This window comes from Tenrec ecaudatus, chromosome 1 (genome assembly GCF_050624435.1).
Source record: "Tenrec ecaudatus isolate mTenEca1 chromosome 1, mTenEca1.hap1, whole genome shotgun sequence".
NCBI lineage: Eukaryota > Metazoa > Chordata > Mammalia > Afrosoricida > Tenrecidae > Tenrec > Tenrec ecaudatus.
The window spans coordinates 84,747,512-84,769,628 of NC_134530.1; the positions used below are offsets into that span (position 1 = coordinate 84,747,512).

The following is a 22,117-nucleotide window of genomic DNA, read 5'->3' on the forward strand; positions in this document are numbered from 1 at the left end:
GGCTGGAATCGGTAAGACTGCAGAGGAACTGGTGCACTTGAATTGTGGAGCTGGCGAAGAACATGAAAAGAACCGCGGACTACCAAAAGGAGAAGCCTTTCTGTCTTGGCAGCAGCACAGCCAGAAGGCTCCTTGGTGGCAAGGATGGTGAGCATTTGTTCACTTTGGACATGCTGTCAGGAGAGAGCAGGCAATCGCGTTAGGGAAAGCAGAGGGGCAGGGATGAGGAGGAAGTCTTTGGCCAGATGGGTTGACACGTGGCTGCCACGATGGGCTCAAACACGTGAGGACAGTCGTGCGGACGGCGCAGGGGCGGCAGTGCTTCCTTCTACAGTACCAGGGCCACTCTGAGTCAAACGGATTGACAGCACCTAACCGCATCTTCTTTTTAATCAAAAGAAACAGAAACTATCCTTGTGGATAGCATCAGGTGGAATACATAGGAAAAATGCTATTACTGGTTAGCCCCCATTTTTGACTCCTTGTAGGCCAACTGTTGGGCTGAAATTTGGTCCTGTAGGCTAAGTTCAATTCCAGGCCAGAAGGGTGCCCAAGGGCCATCATCTCAGGGTTCCACCATCTCTACCAGCCCAGCAAGAAGGCCAACTCCAAATTTCCCCAGATGTAATAGCCAGGCACAATCCAGCTCAACTTCTTAAAAACAAAGTCGGTTGGGGCCTCAAGAAGAGAAGATTAAAACAGCTGCCCAATTGTGGCCTGATTTAGCCACGCCTATTGGTCCCCAGGTGGGGACTCAGAACAAGAGCACAAGTGACACATACTTCCAAGCCGAGATCACGACAGCCTCATCAGCAACACCTGCTTTGGACTTTGCGCCTAAGATGTAAGTTGTATGTTAAGGAACTGATATATGAGGGGGATTTGTTTAGCAGTTATTTGTAATTATCCACTGGTTTGTTTTTTTTTTTGGGGGGGCGATTTTTAGCTTCCAGATCTATGAGATTAATTTTTGCTCTTTATTTTTTTTAAATCATTTTATTTGGGGTTTGTACAACTCTTGCCACAATCCATACATACATCCATTGTGTCAAGAGCATTTGTACATTTGTTGCCATCATTATTCTCAAAACATTTGCTTTCTGCTTAAGCCCTTGGTATCAGCTTTTTCCCCTCCCTTCCTGCCCCCCTCCCTCATGAACCCTTGATAATTTATAACATTGTTGTCATATCTTATGACATGTTGTCATATCTTATATTCCCTTCATCTACTTTTCTGTTGTCAATCTCCCAGTGAGGTGGTTATATGTAGAACCCTGTAATCAGTTCCCTTTCCACCCCACCCTTCCTCCACCCTCATGGTACTGCCACTCACCACTGGTCCTGAAGGGATCATCTGTCCTGGCTTCCATTTCCAGTTCCTATCTGTACCCGTGTACATGCTCTGGTCTAGCTGGATTTGTAAGGTAGAACTGAGATCATGATAGTGGGTGTGGGTGTGAGCATTTAGGAGCTAGAGGAAAGTTGTATGTTTCATCACTGCACCCTGACTGGCTCATCTCCTCCCTGCGACCCTTCTGTAAGGGGATGTCCAGTAGCCTACAGATGGGTCTTGGGCTCCCAATATACACTTCCCCTCATTCACAATTTGATTTTTTGATACCTGATCCCTTTGACACCTACCTCATGATCACTCAGGCTGCTGTGCTTCTTTCACGTGGGCTTTGCTGCTTCTCAGCTAGATGGCCGTTTGTTTATCTTTAAGCCTTTTAAGACTCCAGAGGCTTTATCTTTTGATAGCCGGGCACCATCATCTTTCTTCACCCAAAGGTATTTTTCCATTGCATGGTGCAGGAATCCAAATGGAAATGGGGAAAAGCAGAGAGGGAAGACTGGAGAGAAAATGAGGGAAAACAGGGAGTGGTGGGGAAGGGTTGGGGTGTTAATCCACTTATTTTTTTTAGGAAAACAGTTCTTTCTTCTAAAACATGTCCTAGCAAAAGCTCCCTTTACACTTTTGCGATGTAAGCGTATTACAGTCCCATGGCTATCAATGGTTACATGAAAGCCGCAATTATCACAGAAGCCTATCTCATGTTTTTAGAAACACCAGGTAAAAAAAGCTCACTAATCAGTAATTGATCTAGAGTGAACTTGAACGGATTCCGTAGACAGTAACACTTTCACTTTCTGAAACATCCCAATTCTGCATTTTGGGGGAACAGGCTTTCCTTTCCTATAATGTGTTGGAAATTCACAAGGTGACATCCTACCGTACCATAGGGTCACTGAGTCAGCATTGACTCAATGGCAGTGATTTCTAATGGAAGTGGGATAGGTGGGACATTCATTGCTTATACTCAATAATAAGTATTATAGTTATTCATGGGTGCTTTGAAAGAAATATATGAAAGACTACAAAACAAATATTCTACTTAGTTATACTCTGCAGAAAGGGGAAATACCGACACTTTCATTTAAGCTAGTGTTCTATGGGAAGATAATTGAGAACCAGTGATGTGGAACACCATCACCAAGAGTAAGAGTAATCATCAGAGTACAAATAGGACTGAAAGAGCGCTGGCCTCTGGAGCCAGAGCCAAGGATGCTGGCTGCAAATCAGAAAATTACTGCCAAGGCTTAATTAGCAAGAGCCCCTAACAGCTGCACAGAGGATTGAACTTCCAATGAAATCAATGCCTCGTGGAATTAGAATGCTCAGGATTTCACTGTAGTCTGTCACCTAAATTATCATTTCAGCGCTCAAGTTCAATTGGTTCTGCCAACAAGATAATGAGCGTGCCTGTAGTAGTACAGAGGACATTAGCCTATAAAAATGAGAAATTTAAGGGGTGGATAGCTCTCGACATAGCAACTCAACTTCTTAGGAATCCCCAGAAATAGTAACTTGTGTGAAGAGGAACAAAACTGTAATAGAAAAATAATTCATTGAAGCGACCTGTTAAGGACGAGACACGAGCACGAGGTCTGTGTGCCGATGCAGAATGCTGCCCGCAGAGATGTACAGAAGCTGCACATAGAAAACCCTGTTTTGAAAGGTACAGGCTTTGTATGTTTACAAAGACAGGAATTTAAAAACCAGTGAATCAGCCAATATTGATTGAAGTTTGGATTTCCACTCTATACTTTCAGCGTGGTGGCCTAGTGGTTACATGTTGGGCTGCTAACCACAAGGTCACGTTTGGAAATGCTGGCTGCTCTTTGAAAGGCAGGCTTCCCATTCCTGTGAAGTGTGTTAATCTCAGAAACCAAGAGGGGCAGTTCTACCCTGTGCTCCAGGGTTCACTGAGTCAGAAGCCACTCGATGGCCGTGAGTGTGGTTTTGGTTCAACCTCTGATTCGTTGGCTGAATCTCAATTACTTTCACACAATCCCCTTTAGTCAGACTGACCATCCTGACTTCCCCATTACTCTGTGCCAATCCCAATCTCTCTAGAACACATGCCCCCAAATCACATTTCAGCAAAAGCCGACAGGGCTGCTGCAGTAACACGGAACCGTGCGTGGGCTGGCAGTCTCATTTGTGCAAGCCCTCACTGGCCTAGTCTTTGGGAGCTGATCACCAGCCCCACCTTGCACCTAAGAGTCTTACCTGTCCATGCTGTTTTTTTCAATCTTTTAATCACTCCTTCCGGAGCTCTGGTGGCACAGTAGTGAGGAGTTGCGCTGCCAACCGCAAGGTCAGCAGCTTGAAACTACCAGCCAGCTCCAAAGGAGAGAAACAAAACCCTCTACTCCTGTAAAGTGTTAGTCTCTGCAACGCACAGAGGCAGGTCTCCCCCAGCTGCAGTCTTGAGTCACCACCGACCTGACTGATGGCAGTGTGAGAGTCACTCAGCAAGACAGCTGCTTGTTGAGAGACGAGACCAAGACTTGAGAATTGTTTATTAACCATTTAATATGTTAACAATTTTAAAATGCCAAATGATTATTTTTATTTTCAAAATTTTATTTACATGAAATATTCAGTAAACTTCCCCTTGAGTTTTACCACAAGATAAAATCTGAAAGCCTAACATCATATATTTCATAATATGCCACGATGACAGTTAAGTATGAAAGGGAGGGCCAATTATTTTGAGGAAAATCTTTCATAATTCTATAAACACGAATATTCACAATATTCCTTAATAGAGATATACACATCACACCATCATACATAAATGTAAAAAATCGCTTCAAATCATTATACTCAGAACATTCCAAAATCCAAACCAGTGACAGAAGTCTGTACAAACGGATAAATATATGGGAAAATTAACAGCAACAGGTTTATCAATAATCATGCAGAATGTCTAGTGAACTTAAACCAGACACATAATTTACATGTCAGACCCACAGATTTAAAGACATATGAGCGAGCTAGTTAAAACATGCTAGACACTAAACACTATTTCATAAACCCGACATTGAAAAGGTGTTCTGAGATCACCAAGGACGTAGGGGTACAAAGTATGGAGCATATGTAACAGACTTCCTGTGAACGGGCCTGCTTACTCTAGGGAATCCCAGACAGCAAAGCAGGCATCCCTGCAATCAAAGTCAGAAAGACGCTTATGGACACAAACACCAAAAGAAAAATATCAACGACAACTCAGACATCACGAGAAGTCGAAAATTTCAGTTTCAGAGCCGCGCGGAGCCTTGGCGCACCCTGGCTCCTGGTGGGTTATTTTCGTTTTCTCCTGATTTGGGGGGTCAGCACATTTATCCCCCACCCCTTGTTCTAGAAAGCAGGGTAGTAGTTTAAAAAAGTCAGATTTACAAAATACTAGAAAGTACACATTACAGTTTAAATGGGGGAATTTTTTAAAGTTTTGAAATAAGCTCAAATACATTACATTATTCTCCCACAGGGTTTTCCTGGAAATACAGCAAACTATGGCATTTACTTGTAAATTTTAAAATAGCCCTGGTGGGGTGATTATAAAAATGTGTGTGCTTTGCTTTGTGCTCCTGCGAGGTTTTCTTAGATGATGTGACTCTAAATTTAAATGTAGCCTCTTAATTTTTGAAGAGGAAGGTATATGTTCAAAAAAAATTGGGGGTAACCCTGACTGAAAGTAATGGATGAGCCACCTTTGCGGACCTGAGGAAGGCAGGAGGGGCTACGCTACAAGCTGTGGGGCGTTGGACGGCTCATTTAAAGCACAGGGCAGAGCATCCATTCGCGAGCACGCTTAGTTCCTCCAGCTCACCGAGGCAGGCAGCAGCAGTGCGACACAGGAAGAAGGCAGACTGAAGGGCGAGGAGGCTGCTCAAGCCAGGCATTCCTCTGGTGGCCCGAGAGCAGCAGGGGCTGATCCTGTGCCAGGCTCGCCAGACAGAGAGGGGAAACTGAGGAGAAAGGTTAACACGTCTCCACATCTCTACTCGAGAGGCTGTCTTTGAACCAGTGAGAGAACGAGTGAGAAGGGAGGGCGGCAGTAGGACGCAGGGACGAACCTGCGGAAAGGGGCAGTAAGGTGCCCCCTTCAAAGGGTGGGCTAGTCAGAGTTGTGAAAGTCAATGTCCTTTGGCGGATGCTTGGGCAGCAGCAGCTCTTGGGAGTTCCTGTCAGGCAGAGGGACAATGGTTGGCTCTGGGCTCTCCAGCAGCGGGATCACGGTGCTCTAGGCTGGAGCTAAAGCCGGACCCTTGATCAGGACACCTTATACAAGCGGCTGCAGCCCGTGAAAGCCCGGATACAGAGCCAAACTGCTTGTAGGAAAGGTCAGATGAAGATCTCTTAAGTGAAGAGCGGGCAAAAGGGAAGGACAATAAAAAAGGGGGGTAAAGTCTGATTTTTTTTTTAAATGTCTCTTTTTGCTTGTTCTGAGAGCTAGATTTAATACTGGAGAGATACTAGTGTCAAATTCTATTAGCCAAGCCAAACCACCACAGAAAAAAATGTTATTTTAGGATCACTGTGAATTAGAAAGAAGCAGATAAAGGAAATTGGATGTCTTCAAGCCCTGGCTCAACTTCTGTACACCCTATTCTTGATGTTGGGTGCTACTGAGCTGCCTCTAGTCCACAGTGAGCTCACAGGCAGAGTCAAGCTGCTCCAGAAGGTTTGATAGGCTGTAGTCGTCATGAGAGCAGATTGCCAGGTACTTCTTCCACTGCATGGTTGGTGCGTTTGAACTGCCAACCTCTGGGCTGGCACCATTAGGCCACCAGGTCTCGTGGGCTAGACCAGAGCTGAGAGGAGAGCCACATTTACCCTGCCTGGACTTCCTGGATGATAGTCTCACTCAGTTCTAGCCCGTGTTCTGCACATCTCCAAGCCAGAGCTTCAGTTATCCCCAAGGCCAGCAGTCACAGGAGTGTAGGCACCTGCAGCTGCACATAATTTTGACTGTGTGATTAAGAACAAACAAGGAAGCAGAAAAATGGCATGGGGAGGACAGGAAAAGATTAATCACCTTCAACGCTCTAAAACTACGCTCAGAAAAATTTGAAGGTAAGGGGTTTTAGTAAAATATGCACTGTGACTTTCTAGATAGTGGGACTGAGAAATTTTAATTTTCTTCATAGATTTTTATATCTTAAAAATGGTTTTTCTAAAATAAGTATATACCGTATGTACTCGTGTACAAGCCAGGTTTTTCTAGCACATTGTTAATGCCATTTTGATGGTAAAATTAGGTGCCTTTGCTAATATTTGGGTCGGTTTATACTAAAGTATATTTGGTACTTATAATCAGAAACACAATAGTACTTCAAAATCATGCTCTGAAGGTCCTCATCTGTGAAGCTGGGCAGTCGGTATCCTCACAGGCTCGTTAGATGGAGGCCTGAGAAAGAGAGAGGCTAAATGATATTCAGGTTTTCCCTCACTCCTCAAAGTAGCTGCTTGCTTATGGCTTCATTGCTTATCCTAAATGAACAGACAAAAGGAAAATCCTAACACTTCCCTTTAAATTCTCACATTAATTACAACTATGATGTCTCAAAGTAGAAAGTTCCAGGTGATTAGGCCAGGAATGACAATGAGCTGCAGTTTTGGACCTGGGAGGCTATGGGGAGTTACAATAGACCTGGGTGACAAAGGAAGAGGTGAGGGAGGCCTAGAAAAGGCATACAAATGGTTTTTCCCAAGCTAGTGCAATGGAGACAAGACTGACCTTTATACACAGCCGGTCTTCCCTGGCCACTGAGTATAATCCCAAAAGCAAAAATACAGAGGTAGACCTAGTGTGGGTATAACTCACGGTATTAGGAACAATCAGGAAAACGGGTATACATAATTTTTCGATGAACAGAAATGAGCTGACATCTATAGTCAGTCAGGCAATATGACTACTTATTTCAGTAAAAATGTACTCGAGCTACTCACAGACACAGTGGAATGGGCACTGCTGGTGAACACAAGGAAGTATAATTTAAAATAAGAATAAAACTTTTGAATCTTTGTTGTTTAATGACCCCTCGAGAGTTTGCAATGTTTTATCTCAGGGTCAGGAGCCTTAATGGATACTCTAATCTTGCAGGTCTCTAGATGCGGAGTTGGAAGCTAAGGGCCAGTAGCTGGCTTTTAAGGAGCCCTGGTGGCATACTGGGTTACACACTGGGATGGGGGCTGTGAACACACTTGCTAACTGAACCAAAATCCCAGTTCAAACCCACCAGCTGCTCGGGGGAGAAAGTTGAGGCTGTCGGCATCTATAAAGGTTCAACAGTCTTGAAAACCCTGGGCAGGGTTGCCGAGTTGGAATCAACTTGGTGGCAGTAATTTGAGCCTGTCGTTTGAGACCCCTGAGCTAGGAATGGCTTTTACCTTTCTAAAGGGCTGGAAAAGAAGCCTGTCTGACAGAGGCTGCATGCAGTTCGCAAAGCCCATACTTCTGTCTGATGACCCCGTCCTCGATCAGAGATGGGAAACTGGGTTGGACAAGTGGTACCACTTAGAAGGCTTTTTGTAGAATTAAATCTGATTTAGTCAAGCTTTACCCCATTTCTCTTTCTCCTGAGTAGGTAGTGGTGGAAATGTAGTTAAAGGGGTCTGATTTCTGATGTGCTTAAAAGTGGTCCTACAGTAAGTGGACGTACTGCTATGATTCATTTCTGTGAGATCCTTGAAAAAGGTCTTCCATAGCTAAGAAGATGGAGGAGCAGTCCTGGGACAAGGCAAAATGGAAGCAATTTCATCTCAAAGAAAAGACTGGACCCTGGATTTTCTTCTTTGGGCCTTTTCTCTATCTGTTCTTCTACCATTTCCTCCGCATGCCTTCCTGTCTCCTGGTATGATGCTACATTTATTGTGTCAGCGGTTCCGAACTATTTTCAGTCCGAATGACCTCAGGGACCACCACCCACTCACACCCCATAGCATCCTGAAACCATTTCACCAAAACTTACGGAAAGAACGGAAGTGAAGCACCAAAGTGGAATCTAATTAGAAGGTTGATTCAGGGGAGAAACACATTACAGACACACTTCATTATCATCGCAATGTTACAATGCAACGCGGACCCCTTTCTGAGTTCTGCTTATATCGTACAGGACTACATCTTGCACACCACTGCCTGCCTGCGAGGACGGGAACCCCGGGGTGGCCAGCCCCGAGGGCCATGACAATGACAACTAGCCCATCTCTCTCCTCCCATGCCTTACGTGGCTCATGTGTGTGCACCAGAGGAAAACTCACACCGCAGCTGTGCCACTGCCAGCTGCATTACAACCCTAGCAAGGCCAGAGCTCTGAAAGGAAGGCGACATTACAACATCGTACTTTGAATTACACTAACAGTGCTTTGGCCCCACAGTACAGCTGTCCTCAGCTATTCCATTCTTGTGCTTGCTTTTATAATTGGAAAGGAACAAATTTTCTATTTGAGTCAAGAATTCTTCAGCAATGAAGCAATTGGTCACGTTGCTCAGCGTTTTCCTTAGACACTCCAAAAGCTAGGAGAAAAGAAACATTTTACATATAAGTACACAAATAGTGTAAGGAGAGTATTCACAGTATCACTATTTCATTGTTCTCTAAACCTCACGTTTCTCAGTGCTCAGGTGAAAAGCTTTTTCCTTAAATGTGGTTGAAGATGACCTGTGGTTTGTAACCCTACGAATGCGCTTCAAAACATTTGTGGAAAAATTCCATTCTCTTTCTTTCCATCTTCTATGGACTCCTGGAAGCCCCCTTATAAGCTGGCGGGTAGGAAACCAATCTTGAGGAATGGTTCGGTTAGTGCCTTTGCAGTTTTCCATAATCAGACAAAACAAAGATTGCAGAGATGATGCTACTAATTTGGGGACTCTGCTCCTCTCTTGGTGGTTGTATTTTACACAGCAGGCCAGCCCTACAGGCTGGCAGTCCAGGTCACACAAACCCAGGGCTGTACCATGTCTACGTTAGGATGCTACAGTCCATCTCCTGAGGTATGGGTGAATTAATCTTCCAGTAGCACACAGGATAAAGGGATGTAACAGGAGGATTGAAAAATATGAACTACAAACTTAATTAATAGGTTTAAGTTTTCCATTCCCAAATTGTTAACCACCCCCAACAAAAAACACTGTCACTTAATAACTGGTCTTAACTCATTACAAAAGGAAAACTAGAAGTGAGATCATTAAAAACCTACAGTACCTACCAGAACATTAAAGTAACATGACCATTTCAATTTAATTGCTAGATTGATACCAGCATTCTTGAAAGCCATCAATTGCTAGGACTAAAGTAGAAACATAGTGCTTTTGAATTTAATAAAACGAGAAGAATGTTCTCCATTGTGTACCATACTAATCTGCTAAGAAATTTTATCAACCAACACGGACAAATTTGCCCTAAAGACGTGCTATTTCTGTGTATAGGCTTGGGCAACAAAACACATTACTAATTATCTCCTAGAAATGAATTTTAGAAAAGAAAAAGCAATAAAGGAAATATACAGAAAATGTATCCACAAAGCTTTGGGCATCCTGGGAAAACACATCAAGATGAATAGCTTTAGAATCTGTGAACAATGGAACCAATTAAAATGAAGGCAGCTTACTTTCTGCAAACAAGTCAGGTCCGAATCTCGGTGGAAGATTTTATCCATGGGGACGCTGCTGTGGGAAGACATATGAAAACACAAAACCCAGTGAAACAAATCCGACAAACTAATCTGTTTTGTAATAAACTACCACCAATGCCATACATCACAGTCTTACATTGAACTTGGGCTTCTTCTAAAGCATAATTGAATGAGGAACACGGCAGATGTGCAGCCATTGCGCACCACAGCACCTACCTATGGGAAAGCCTGTACTTCTCTATTATCCATCTTGTCTTTTCAAATACGAACGCCCACCGCGGTTCTTCTAACATCTGCTGTACTTCAAATTTGTAAGGTAAACCTAGAGGAACACACAGAAGTCCATAATCATCAACTATCTGCAATCTCCATTTAATTACCTAAAACTCCCTCCAGTGGTTTCCGGACCACTGCTTGTCAGAGCAGCTGGTGACACGTCTTTCAGCATGCTGGGCTTCCGTAAGCATTGATTGCCTGGCTGAACCAGGACCATCAAGCAGATCCACACTCAGGTATTAATACTACTAAAGAAAAGCAAAAGTGCTATTTGGGTGACATGTGAGATATAGATCATCACATTATGTGTCGTCCAAACCAAGGAAAAGAGACTCCCTGGGGACTCTAGAATGGTCCTGCCAGAGTCAAGACTGTCCCAGCCAAACCAAGACACATCACAATCCTAGCGATACAGTGCCTCGTGCAGGTCAAGCTCACAACAAAAGCTGTAAGGAGGATGGCATTATTCTGTTACAGAAAACTCACGCGGAGACAGACCAAAGCCCCAGCCTACTGGAGTAGAACAGCCACGGCTGCATTTTAAACCCCATCAACCCTCCCTGCCTTCCTTAAAGAGGTGGGAGAGAGTGCCATTCATCCTGGGGAGACAGCAAATGCACTTGAGTCCCAGCTGTCAGGTCAGACCCGGGAGAACAGCTGCTTTATGTATCTTGTCCAATGTTTAGTTTTAGGCAGGTCTTGTGATGGCATTTTGGCAAGAAATGGAACTTCAGGAAGTACATTTAATTTACTTGAAATTACTTGAACTTAAATAGTACCCACAGCTATTAGTTCACACCCGCTCGGATAGCGGAAAGCACTGTGGCAGAATTCACCCCGACGTAGCAGACGCGGAGACTGAACATGGGCTTACATCCAGAACAGGTGTGAGCTCCCATCCTGTGACTTATGATGAAATGACACTGGACCAAAGAATGGTATTATCAACTCAAGACTGAAGTTAGTGCCAATCCTCAATAAAATTCAAGTGCATTCTAACCATTTCAAAGATGGCAAGGCATTAGACAAAATGTTAGATCAATGACATTATTAGGCAAAAGCGACCACGAAGGCAAGAGACGTGTAGATGTAAAGACAGAGCAAATAACAATGATGATGACGATCAGTAGGGATACTAATCTTTAGCAAAGAGATGGCAGCTGATGATCTTACTGCGAACAAAGAGAAACCAGTCTATTAAACTTAGTACTGCAGGCAAGGCCTCGTGCTGGAAGTAGGACAGAAATAGGAGTACGACACAGTATCGGTAGCAATAGCAATATAGTACTGCTTCCAGGGGCTCCTGATCGAATGAAGAAGAGAGAAACACGTGAGCGGAAAAAGGAAGCTTGTTGGAGCGGAGAGAGGAGGAGCAGAAGACTGAAGGCACACACCAGCAGGGTACCTCGAATCTATCGAGCATTAGCGCCACCAAGCACACGCAGCGATTGCTAACAGGGAGCTGCAGAAGGCACCAGACAGGAGGGCTCTGGATGCTGTGCTAATACGTTTCCATTTTTACCCTTTATGTTGTCACAGAGAGCAGATCTGTGCTTTAGGAAAATCACTTGGTAGCTAGTGGGGATACTCTGGGATGATAAGACTCAAGTCAAGGAGGCCTGTCAAGTCAGCAACAGCGCAGAGAGAAAGAAGACACGGAATGCCGAACTAGAAGAATGGAGAAAGGAAGCAGCGCTGTCAATGTGCGCCTGCAGTCTTCCCTTTCTCCTTTCCATTGCCTGCTACACTAACGTCCTAGCTGGTCTGTTATTGAACCTAGTGAGCACCAAGTCAAGCAACTCCAAAAGGAATCAAGTCATAGGATGAGCGTAACCGAATTCTTCCTTGAAATAGAATGATAACTTGGAGTTAATATAATTGTGATGCCTGAATGAAGAGTCATTGACTGGTGATCACTTTTTCTTTCATTTCCAAGACAGAGCAGAGCAAGCAGCCAGCCTGCATGTAGGAACCCATTTCCATGAAAGCAGACTGCCTTGTACACTAGGAGCACTAGTGACCTAGTGGCTATCCTGCAAGGCCAGCAACTGCGGTCACCAGCCGCTCCTTGGGAAGACAGACGGGGCTTTCTAGCCCTATCTTGGAAATCCACAGGGGCAGTTCTCCCCTGTCCTATAGGGCCGCTAGGACTCGAAGGCAGTGAGCTTGGGCTTACGTACTGCCATGTCTTCAAGGTCTAGCACATATTTTAATTTCTGTGGCCGCGGTAGTCTAGCAGGGTATCACGTGGGGAGAGACAGCGGCTGCACAAGGTAGTTCACAAATAGTGACTCCAGTCAAAGGAACCAGCTCTGCCATCACATAGAAATTCAAATAGCGATACATTCTCTACGTTTTAAAAAGAGGGGGGATATGAGGATTAGGGTACAAAATTAAGTTGATCTGGGTGAAAACTTACGATAGGCGCCATCTGCACTAATCTCATCACTTATAACCAGGCAGGTGATCTGGGAGTAAGGTAAAGGGTTGTTTCGGTTATAAGGACTAACGATCATGCCAATGAACTTCGCACCGCCTCTCGAGAAGTAGCTCTACAATGAAAAGTACAGTAAAATTAGTGTCACCGACATACATTTAAAACATCCAGCGGAGGACCGGGAACAAAAAAGGTATGCCAAAACTTCACGTCTACACAGCAACGAAATGTTTTAGATTCATTCCACATTCTACAATTTTCAGGCCACGATGTATTCAACTGAATCGGAACTGACCTTCACACACCCTGGAGATTTACATTCCCCGAGAGTATGTTTCCTAATCATCTTTGCTACAGTTCAACTGTAGTCTGTATCAATATGGTAGCAATTGACAAAAAGCTGCCTATAGCACGAACATTCACACCCCACACAGTAAATTGCAAAAGAAAATAAAACCGTCTTACTCAGTGATGCAAAATATGTGATCTATGACTACTTCAATGAGACCCATTCCTGCCATGAGTTCTTTCCCCTCATCTTCAAAGGCGCTGGGAAAGCATCCGGTATTATCATGGGTGATCGGTATGTAACAAAACAACTGACCTTACAAATGCTTACTAAGCATGATTACTCTTACAGAAACATCACATTCCAAAGCCCTAGATGTAAATAAAGATATTAGAAATGCAACCCGAGATCACAGAGAGTAAAAATCGACTTCACCGAAAGCCAACGGGGAAGGACGGATGCCTGGGTGATCACGTACCGTACCCACAATACCCTATGAACACACCTGGTACTTGGCTTGAGTGTCGATATCTCGTAATGAAGGATTAGGATCAAAGGCAGGGTGGGAATGATACCACCCTATAACACGATAGCCCCTCACAGCCAGGGTTTCCGAGGCCTGTGTTTGGGACACAGGGTCCATCTCACACTGCAGGCCAGTACTGAGGCTGTTGCATGGCTCCGCTGCACACACCTGGAGAGGATTAATCATACTCAGATTACATGGAAATCCTCTTCTTTCCAAAAAAGATGCAGAAGCCTCTCAGTCGAGATTTCTAGCTGACTATATCCTAGGCAGTCTGTAATTTGCAAGTGAATGTCAGACACGTGCCTCAGACTAAGATCTCAAACCAGGTCTTATAAAGCTTACTTTTCCAGGTGAGCTGACACACAATTTGTACAGCAGCCCTCTCTCACTGACTCCTGTTATTCACACCTGACCCATACACTACACTCCTGCTGGAAGTGTTCGCACAAACCTCCTGGCCTCTTAGGAGATGGGGTATTTCAGTTGTGCAAGTAAAAAGGGGTTCAAACCTGGCTGTGTGCTTGTTTTCTTGATGTTAAAGTAACAGATTCTCACGCTATGGAATGCGAAGTCACCAGGGAACACGGGAGGGTAAGTCAAAAAGTACTGTTAGGCTCCCAGCGTGTGCACGTGTGGGTTTATTCCAAATAAAATGTGTTTGGAAGGTCCCTGCTGTCAGTGGGTGGCTGCAGACAAGTTTTCTCAGTAATACACTCGTCTATGTCTTCTTAACGCGCCTTCACAAAGAAAGGTCCAATCAAAACAGTGATCTTCTGGGCCAGTTAACTGCAAGGCAGAGGTGTTAGCTCAGGTTATGGGGACTGGTTTTTGTGTAACCTTAATGGATTCTTCTCAAAGGACACAGTACATTCAGGAGGGCATATTAGAGAGACACGGAGAAAACTGGAAAATGCCTGTTGAGGAAAGGCCAGCAGAGTCACAGTGCAGAACTGGTTTACATCATGACAATGTGCCCGCTCCTCCTTAGAGGGTGGCCAAGGACTGCTCTATAAGACTTTGGGAAAATAGTCAATGATGATAAACAGTCTGCAAAACTCACATACTTTACCTAAAATATGAAAACACGCAATCCACCCGACAGGTCTGACCTTGTCTCTTAAAACTTCAATTAGTTATCCAACTCCAAAAGCACTTCAGAGAACATGATGAGGCTTCAAGGATGCCCAAACTTCAGAAGTGAATAGATCTTGGTGGAGGTTACATCAAGAATTAATGTTTTCCATTTAGTTTTTTTTTTTTTGGTTTAAAATGATTACAAGGATCCACATGTGACCTCTTCCCTGGGAGAGGGACAGCAGAGAAGGGGGGAAGGGAGACTCCAGATAGGGCAAGATATGACAAAATAACGAGGTATAAATTACCAAGGGCTCATGAGGGAGGGGGGAAAGGGGAGGGAGGGGGAAAAAAAAAAGAGGACCTGATGCAAAGGGCTTAAGTGGAGAGCAAATGCTTTGAGAATGATTGGGGCAGGGAATGTATGGATGTGCTTTATACAATTGATGTATGTATATGTATGGATGGTGATAAGAGTTGTATGGGTCCCTAATAAAATGTAAAAAAAGAAAAGAGGAGAAAAAAGTGATTAGGGCAGGGACTGTACAGATGTGCTCTATACAATTGATGTATGTATATGTATGAACTGTGATAAGAATTGTATGAGCCCCTAATAAATTGTTAAAATAAAATTAAAAAAAAGAAAAAAAAATGGTTTCTATGACTTTGAAGCAATACTTGACTTATTATGCATACACATTTCTACATTTGCACATTTCCATTCATAGCATAGGTAAAGTCACTATTTAAAGTACATTCCCTGAACACATAGACATATTTGGTAAGACACCAGGACTACAGTAAAATTTTTTAAATAAAGAGAACTTACTTCCACTATTTTATCAACTTCTGAGTATCTTCCTCCTAACAGACCGATCACTTCTGCCATAGAGGCATGAGCGTGCTAAACAAAATGAAAGACACACTTAACCCAAATGCACACGACCAGCAGACAAAACGTGAGCCTCACTAACACTCACGGCTCACAGGACAGTAATCGCAGAAGGAGAGGAACTACATGGTAGGCTAGACGCACAGAGACTTAAGGTTCTGGTCTGTCTTCACTGCCCACTGACACACTTTGAACAAAACACTTAAATGCTCCAGGGCACTACTTTGTCATTTACAAAATGAAGAGAGCATTGCTCTCTCCCCTCAGGAAAGATACCGCAAGGATAGAAAGTAAAACTCATTCTGGATCTTTCCACAGAGAAACACCATTCACAAACACAACCGCTGGCGGTGTCAGCAGCTGAGTGCGCACAGGGAGCCTGCGCCCGACAGGAGCTGGGCTCGGCTGTGGCTTCCTGGGAGGGAGCAGATGAGGGGACTAGGAAATGAACACAGGACAATGAGGATCAACAGTCTGCAAACTCACATTAATTTATAGTTTCTAAAATATGGTAACATGCAATTGTTTGGCTTTTCTCCAAAAGAAAAGACATATTTTTAGATTCCTTGTAAAGGAGGATAGTTAAGATCCAAAATACACATCTTCCACACTCTCTCTTACACCTGCAAATAAAAATACACAAGAATAAAAATCAGAATAACCAAATGAGCACTGGGGAGCATCCTTACCAAATCCATTATCAAAAGTGCTTCTGAAGCCACTTTCACCTGAAATGGCTCCTGAAATAAAAAAAAATTTTTTTTTTAAAAATAGGAATTTTGTTCTCCCAAACTTGAATGTCCCCCTTTTCCTCATTTACCTATCCCATCAAGTCTTCACTTTGGTGCAAACCAGATTTTTGTTAATGGAAGATTATCATTCAGAACCCCATTATAGAGAAACTTCAATCTCTATCACTAATCTGACCATTAACATACCTTGCCTTCAAATAGCCAAAGAGGCACTCTCATAGAGCTAACTCCAACTCAGAGCGGCCCCACACAGGGTTTCTGAGGCGGTGAGTTTCCACCAGAGCAGACAGCCTCACCTTTCTCCCCAGCAGTGGCTGGTGCATTTGAACCCCAACCTTACTGTTAGTAATCCACAGCTTACCCAATACCTTCAGGAGGCTCCTTCACAAGCATGCCTTACTCCCCAAAGCCCAAGGTGCTGTGTTTTTTCCAAATAAAAGTGCCCAATGCAGAGTCAAAAGAGCATGGGGGTGGGGGCATACAATTGGGTAAGAGGCATGCCACTTAAGTAAAAATACATCGATCACAAATTCTTTAAGAACAGGAATCCTATCTAAAAATTTTGCATCCACATTACCCCAGTCCCTTGCATACAGAAAAATAATACTTAATATCGTTTAGAAAGTATTATGCATGGCCACTCATTGGTGCATAAATAGTACCTGCTTTTCTTCACTGAAAAAATTACAAGGTATCAGTTGGAATGGATCAAATGAGCTGAAAGAAAACATAACTTCATTAAGATTAGAAAAGTAACTTTCCCTTAAAAGACTTAAAACTATTATAATAGCTAATACATGAGACATAGATCTCAAGAAAGATCCTGCCAAGCTGAAACAATCACTAGAAAAACCAGTAAATACCAGTCTAGTACAGAGATGGAGAAAATCGACTAAATGCTGCATTATGTGTTACGTAACCCCGCACACTTCATTAGCCTTGCAACCAGAGGGGCACAGCTGTGTGGAAAAATTAGCTATCTTTTCATTCCATCTTCCACAAACTTCCTGATGCCACTGGGTGTAAAGTTCCAGTTTTCATTTTATGTCACTTAAGTAATGAATAGTAATGGTTAGGAACAAAGATTCTTAAGCCTTAATCACTGTTCCACCACTGACTAGCATGGGTGAGTTAATCAAACTCATGGGCTTTCCTCATTTGTAGAATCAGAGTATTAACCACCTCACAGAATTGTTACACAATTAACTGAGTTAATAAATGTGAAATATTTTAAATTTAACAGTATGAGTCATTGTGATTATTATTTTATAAAATGAGTGCCCAAAGTTTAAGAAAATTTTAAAGTAATTTAATCAAGCACATATGAATGTTTTTAGGGTTCTATCCACTGGAAATCACCCAATTGCATTCTTGGGTATCTATTTTAAAACAAACACCGAGAAACTAGTCAATTCAATGGGCTAACTGCAGTTAAGTCAGGAGTCTAAAACTCCAGGAACCCGAAGAACACTGATGGACTTGGGTATGTTTAGCTAAAATAAGTTCAGAGGAATATTTCAATTATCTAAAACAGCAACAACATGTTTAGTGACTTAAATTATAAAATTTCACTTGTAATTAAAAATGTTTGCTAGCAATCAGCAACATCCAAAGGGAGAAGCAGTTGTAATTAAATTAAGTTTTTTTTTGAATTTTTAAAAAAAATTTATTTTTAACAATTTATTGGGGCTTATACAATTCTTATCACAGTTCATACATATACATACATCAATTGTATAAAGCACTTCTGTACAGTCTTTGCCCTAATCATTTTTTTCTCTTTTCTTTTTTACATTTTATTAGGGACTCATACAACTCTTATCACCATCCATACATATACATACATCAACTGTATAAAGCACATTCATACATTCCCTGCCCCAATCATTCTCAAGGCATTTGCTCTCCACTTAAGCCCCTCACATCAGGTCCTCTTTTTTTTCCCCCTCCCTCCTAAATTAAGTTTTTGATTCATGATGTCTAAGGACACTGAATGACCCGACCATCCGCCATAAACAAGGTCCCCTCTAAACAACATACACTGGATCCTGAGCAAACCTTCTGTCTTAAGTCTCCCAACCTGATGATCAGAGAAATATAAATATCCAAAAATTGTAGTAGGATTTTCAAACTTAATGTGAACAATGCAATGCCGTTTCCTTGTGCGGTTTCCACACATTTTGAAAGCATTTGGGATCATTGCTGGGGCAGGGGAGAAGCATCTGTAGACATATACTATACCTTTTTGTTGGCCTTGGGCCTTTCAAAGATTTACCAGGCTTACATTTTCCCTCTTCTCTTCTTCTTGCCAACTCTTCAGCAGAGAGATGCTTAAACATAAAACAGGAATCCCTCAATCACTGATTGGTAGAATTGATGAAAAAAAAATACTGATTTAAAGTAGAACTTACAGGTAAGAGAGAACAAGATAGACTAAATTGATGTATATGCTTTTCTTGCCTCCCACTAACAAAATGTTGGATAATATATTTTCAAATGCTATCAGAATATGGGCCACACCAAATTTACATTTTACTTATTTTCTTGATTTGCCCATTTCAGTCAGCAGTGTTCTAACTACTCAGTTTCAGTAACTTCAGAATCACATGAATCTGTCTTCTTTGTTACTTTCCATAACTAAGTCACCAAGTCTGACTGTACTGTCTTTCTACAAAGCAGAACACAATGATTAAGAACACAGATTCTATAGCCGGAATCCTGGTGCTGCTGTTTACTAGATGGGTGAGCTGGGCAACTTATTGAAGCTGTGTGTGTTCATTTTCCACATCTTTAAGAGAGGAGTAACAACAGTGATAACAATACACCTCGGTGAACTAGGCCTCAGTGTTATTGTGAAGATGAATGTGTTAACGTTTGTAAAGTACTGACAATACTGTAAGTCACATAAATAGAAGACCCTGTAAGGCAGAGCAGACCTGCTCCCTGCGCTTTCCGAGGCTGTACATTCTTACAGAAACAGAGTCCCTGTTCCCCACACTGCAGCTAGCAGGTTCAAACTGTTGACCTTTCCATCAACCAAGCACTTAACCACTAGGTGGCCATCAGGGCTTAAAGTCCTACATGAACAATGTCATCGAGCGGATTTCCACTGTGACCTTATTATCTTAATGGGAGCAGAGAGCTTTAATTTTCTCCTGAGGTCCAGCTGGTGTTTGAACTGTGGATCTGGAGGTTTGCAGCCGAATCCTCACCCCACAGCATCGACAGGGCTGAGGTCTTATATACAGTAACCCAACCAAATACACTGCCGTCAGGTCGAGGTTGACTCATAGCTACTCGGTAGAACCGGGCAGAACAGCCCCTGTGGGCTTCTGGAGCGGTAAGTCTTTACAGGAATATAAAGCCCCATCTTTCTCCCGAGGAGTGGCTGGTGGTACTGAACTGCTGACCTTTCCAATTGTAGCCGAACACATAACCACCATGCCACCAGGGGTCCTATATAATCACTTATAATGCGTATGCTGTCTATAGACTTTCATGTTTGTAATTTAGCTTATGTCTAACATTTGAGACTGCATTTTAATTTGTATATCAGAACATCATATGATACCATTGGGGAAAAAAATGAATCAGGTATCTCACCTTCCCAGGCCCCCTAGCAGATGTTCTTGAGCTTGAGACAAGAACATGGAGACAGACAATCAAGTTCGGAAAGTGAACCACATGTCTAGTTAACCGCAACACTAATGCCTTCTCGACAAAAATACCAACGTGGAATGGAAACACATACACACATTACAATATACAAGCATCTACTGGCAAAACCAGCGTTCATGGTTGAGCCATGCGAAAAGGTCAGCAGTACCTCGAATGTCTGTCCTTCTAAGTCCTTTGCATCACACCAGTTTCCCCAGGGATCGCGAACCCTCCGCCTCCTCGTGCGCTATGCATTGTGTACAGAAAGCACCGGAAACGAGATTAACTTACAGAAATCACAGCACCTACACCCACAGAAAAGATCATTTTCTTAGAACTGTATCCACCCAAGCACCTGTAATGTGGTGTCTCTGATCAGAAATGCCTAAGCTTTGTGTGTTGATCACTAACTAGCATTCTGTTTAGAAATACATCAGTGATGTCTCTGAATCTTGCATTTACTTGGATTTCTTCTTTCCTTTCACCATTTGGAAGTTGAAACACTAGAATGAAAGATAGTTTTTAAGCCCACAAAGAACCACCAAATGACTTCTTTTCACTAGTTGTGGTGGTGGAAAATGTGCAAGAACTGTGGTATTGGGAATTAGAGACAGTTAAAAAGGAAAAGATTACCTCATCAGTAACACAAATGGGAAAAATCACAAATTACTAATACCCAGGTTTTTTTTAATACTAAGGCCTTTAAGATGGACCAGATGCCAGCATGCCTGGTTTTGCCACCATCAACAAAGTCAGAAAGCACCCTTTTGTAAATTAGTAAATCTCGGTAGGAATGGGTCACTGCCTAAATGTGCTAAATAAAGTATCTACTTATTGGCCTATTACACCTTTTTCAGGAAAAAAATTACTCAGTGCCACGTGACAGTGAAACTTTTGTACTCTCGCTTCTAACCTCCTTTTGCAGCTGCCCTGGAGGGATGCCAGAATGATCCAGGGAGCAGTACTGCCCACTTTGGGCAGTACTTTTAAAATCTATCTCACCTATTATCGATTTATTCTAATTAGTAAAACCAGTAAGCTCACTCAATGGAATATGCCTGCTAAATAAACTTGTTGGCTCATTTATATTTTCAAATAGAATTTAAAAGAATTTTAATATATTGCAAACCTCACTGATACCTTTGGGAACTAAAAGAGAAAGTATTTTAAACACTATTCCAAGAAAGGCTGATTCCTTTTTTTTAAAAAGATCATTAGGGGGATCTTATAATAATCCATATATCAATTGTTTCAAGCATATTTGTACATGTCATCATTATTTTCTAAACATTTATATCCTATTTGAGTCCTTGGTATCAGCTTTTTACCCACCTTCCCACCCTTGTGACCCCTTGATAAATTATAGATTATTAATTTCTTATACCAACCGCCGTTTCCCTGCCCCAGTGGTTTCTTTACCCCTCTTCTGTACCTGTGCACATGCTCTGGCTTCGCCCACAGTGAAAGGCAGGACTGGGGTCATGACAGAGGGGGTAAAGCCTCAAGAAACCAAAGGAATATTGTTGGCATTGGTGCTGTACTTCACCATGGTTGACTCATTCTTTCTTTGGGCCCCTTCTGTCAGAAGGTGTCCCATTGTCTACAGATGGGTTTTGGGTCTCTGCTCCGACCTCCCTCGTGTTCAACAATTTTTAAAAAATTTATTTTGGGTCTTCTGATGCCTGTTACCTTTCAACACCTCACGATCACATAGGTTGGTGTGCTTTTTCCCTGTGGGCTTGCTGCTTCATTGCCAAATGCCCACTTGTTTATCTTCAAGTCTTTAAGACCCAGATGCTTTATCTTTTGACAGCCGGGTACCATCAGCTCTCTTCACCACATTTACTTCTGCACCCATTTTGTCTTCAGCAATTGTGCCAGGAGGGTGGGCATCAGAATGTTCTTGCGTTGAGGGAGGGCTTGAACAGAGGCCCAAAGTCCATCCACCTTCTCAATGTATTGCCATATATGTATCTATGCCAATGTCTCTATGTTATGAATATGTTTACACAAGCGCACACCTATGTTTATATCTCTATCTATAGAAGAAAAGTTGATTCTTAAGTATCAAACCACCACCAACAAAAACCACATGAAAATAATGGAAGGAAAAAAGAAGCATTAAATTTCCAAACTAAAACCAAACCGTCTATATCACTTCAACAAAACCAGAGAGAACGCTATAATGCTGTCACTGGATTTTCAGGAGCTGGTGTTTTGGGGGCG

The 22,117-nt window shown here is 42.7% G+C and overlaps 1 protein-coding gene across 6 annotated transcripts in view; it reads right to left on the bottom strand.

The window, feature by feature from the left end:
• Positions 1-3,902: 3,902 nt before the first annotated feature.
• The window catches only part of MYSM1 (Myb like, SWIRM and MPN domains 1), a 44,243-nt gene continuing 26,028 nt past the window's right edge, over positions 3,903-22,117 (bottom strand). For 4 of the 6 annotated variants that reach the window (XM_075556819.1, XM_075556836.1, XM_075556796.1 and 1 more), the window contains 11 exons: positions 20,061-20,138; positions 18,476-18,564; positions 16,897-16,951; positions 16,172-16,222; positions 15,420-15,494; positions 13,493-13,681; positions 12,681-12,813; positions 10,202-10,307; positions 9,962-10,019; positions 8,711-8,867; positions 3,903-6,758 (listed from right to left, as the gene is read on the bottom strand). In XM_075556819.1, coding sequence (XP_075412934.1) covers positions 6,736-6,758; positions 8,711-8,867; positions 9,962-10,019; positions 10,202-10,307; positions 12,681-12,813; positions 13,493-13,681; positions 15,420-15,494; positions 16,172-16,222; positions 16,897-16,951; positions 18,476-18,564; positions 20,061-20,138 — 1,014 coding nt within the window. In that variant the 3' untranslated portion in view covers positions 3,903-6,735. Of the gene's footprint in view, positions 6,759-8,694; positions 8,868-9,961; positions 10,020-10,201; positions 10,308-12,680; positions 12,814-13,492; positions 13,682-15,419; positions 15,495-16,171; positions 16,223-16,896; positions 16,952-18,475; positions 18,565-20,060; positions 20,139-22,117 lie in introns of all 6 variants that reach the window. The other 2 variants (XM_075556806.1, XM_075556810.1) reach the window with 2 other exon arrangements.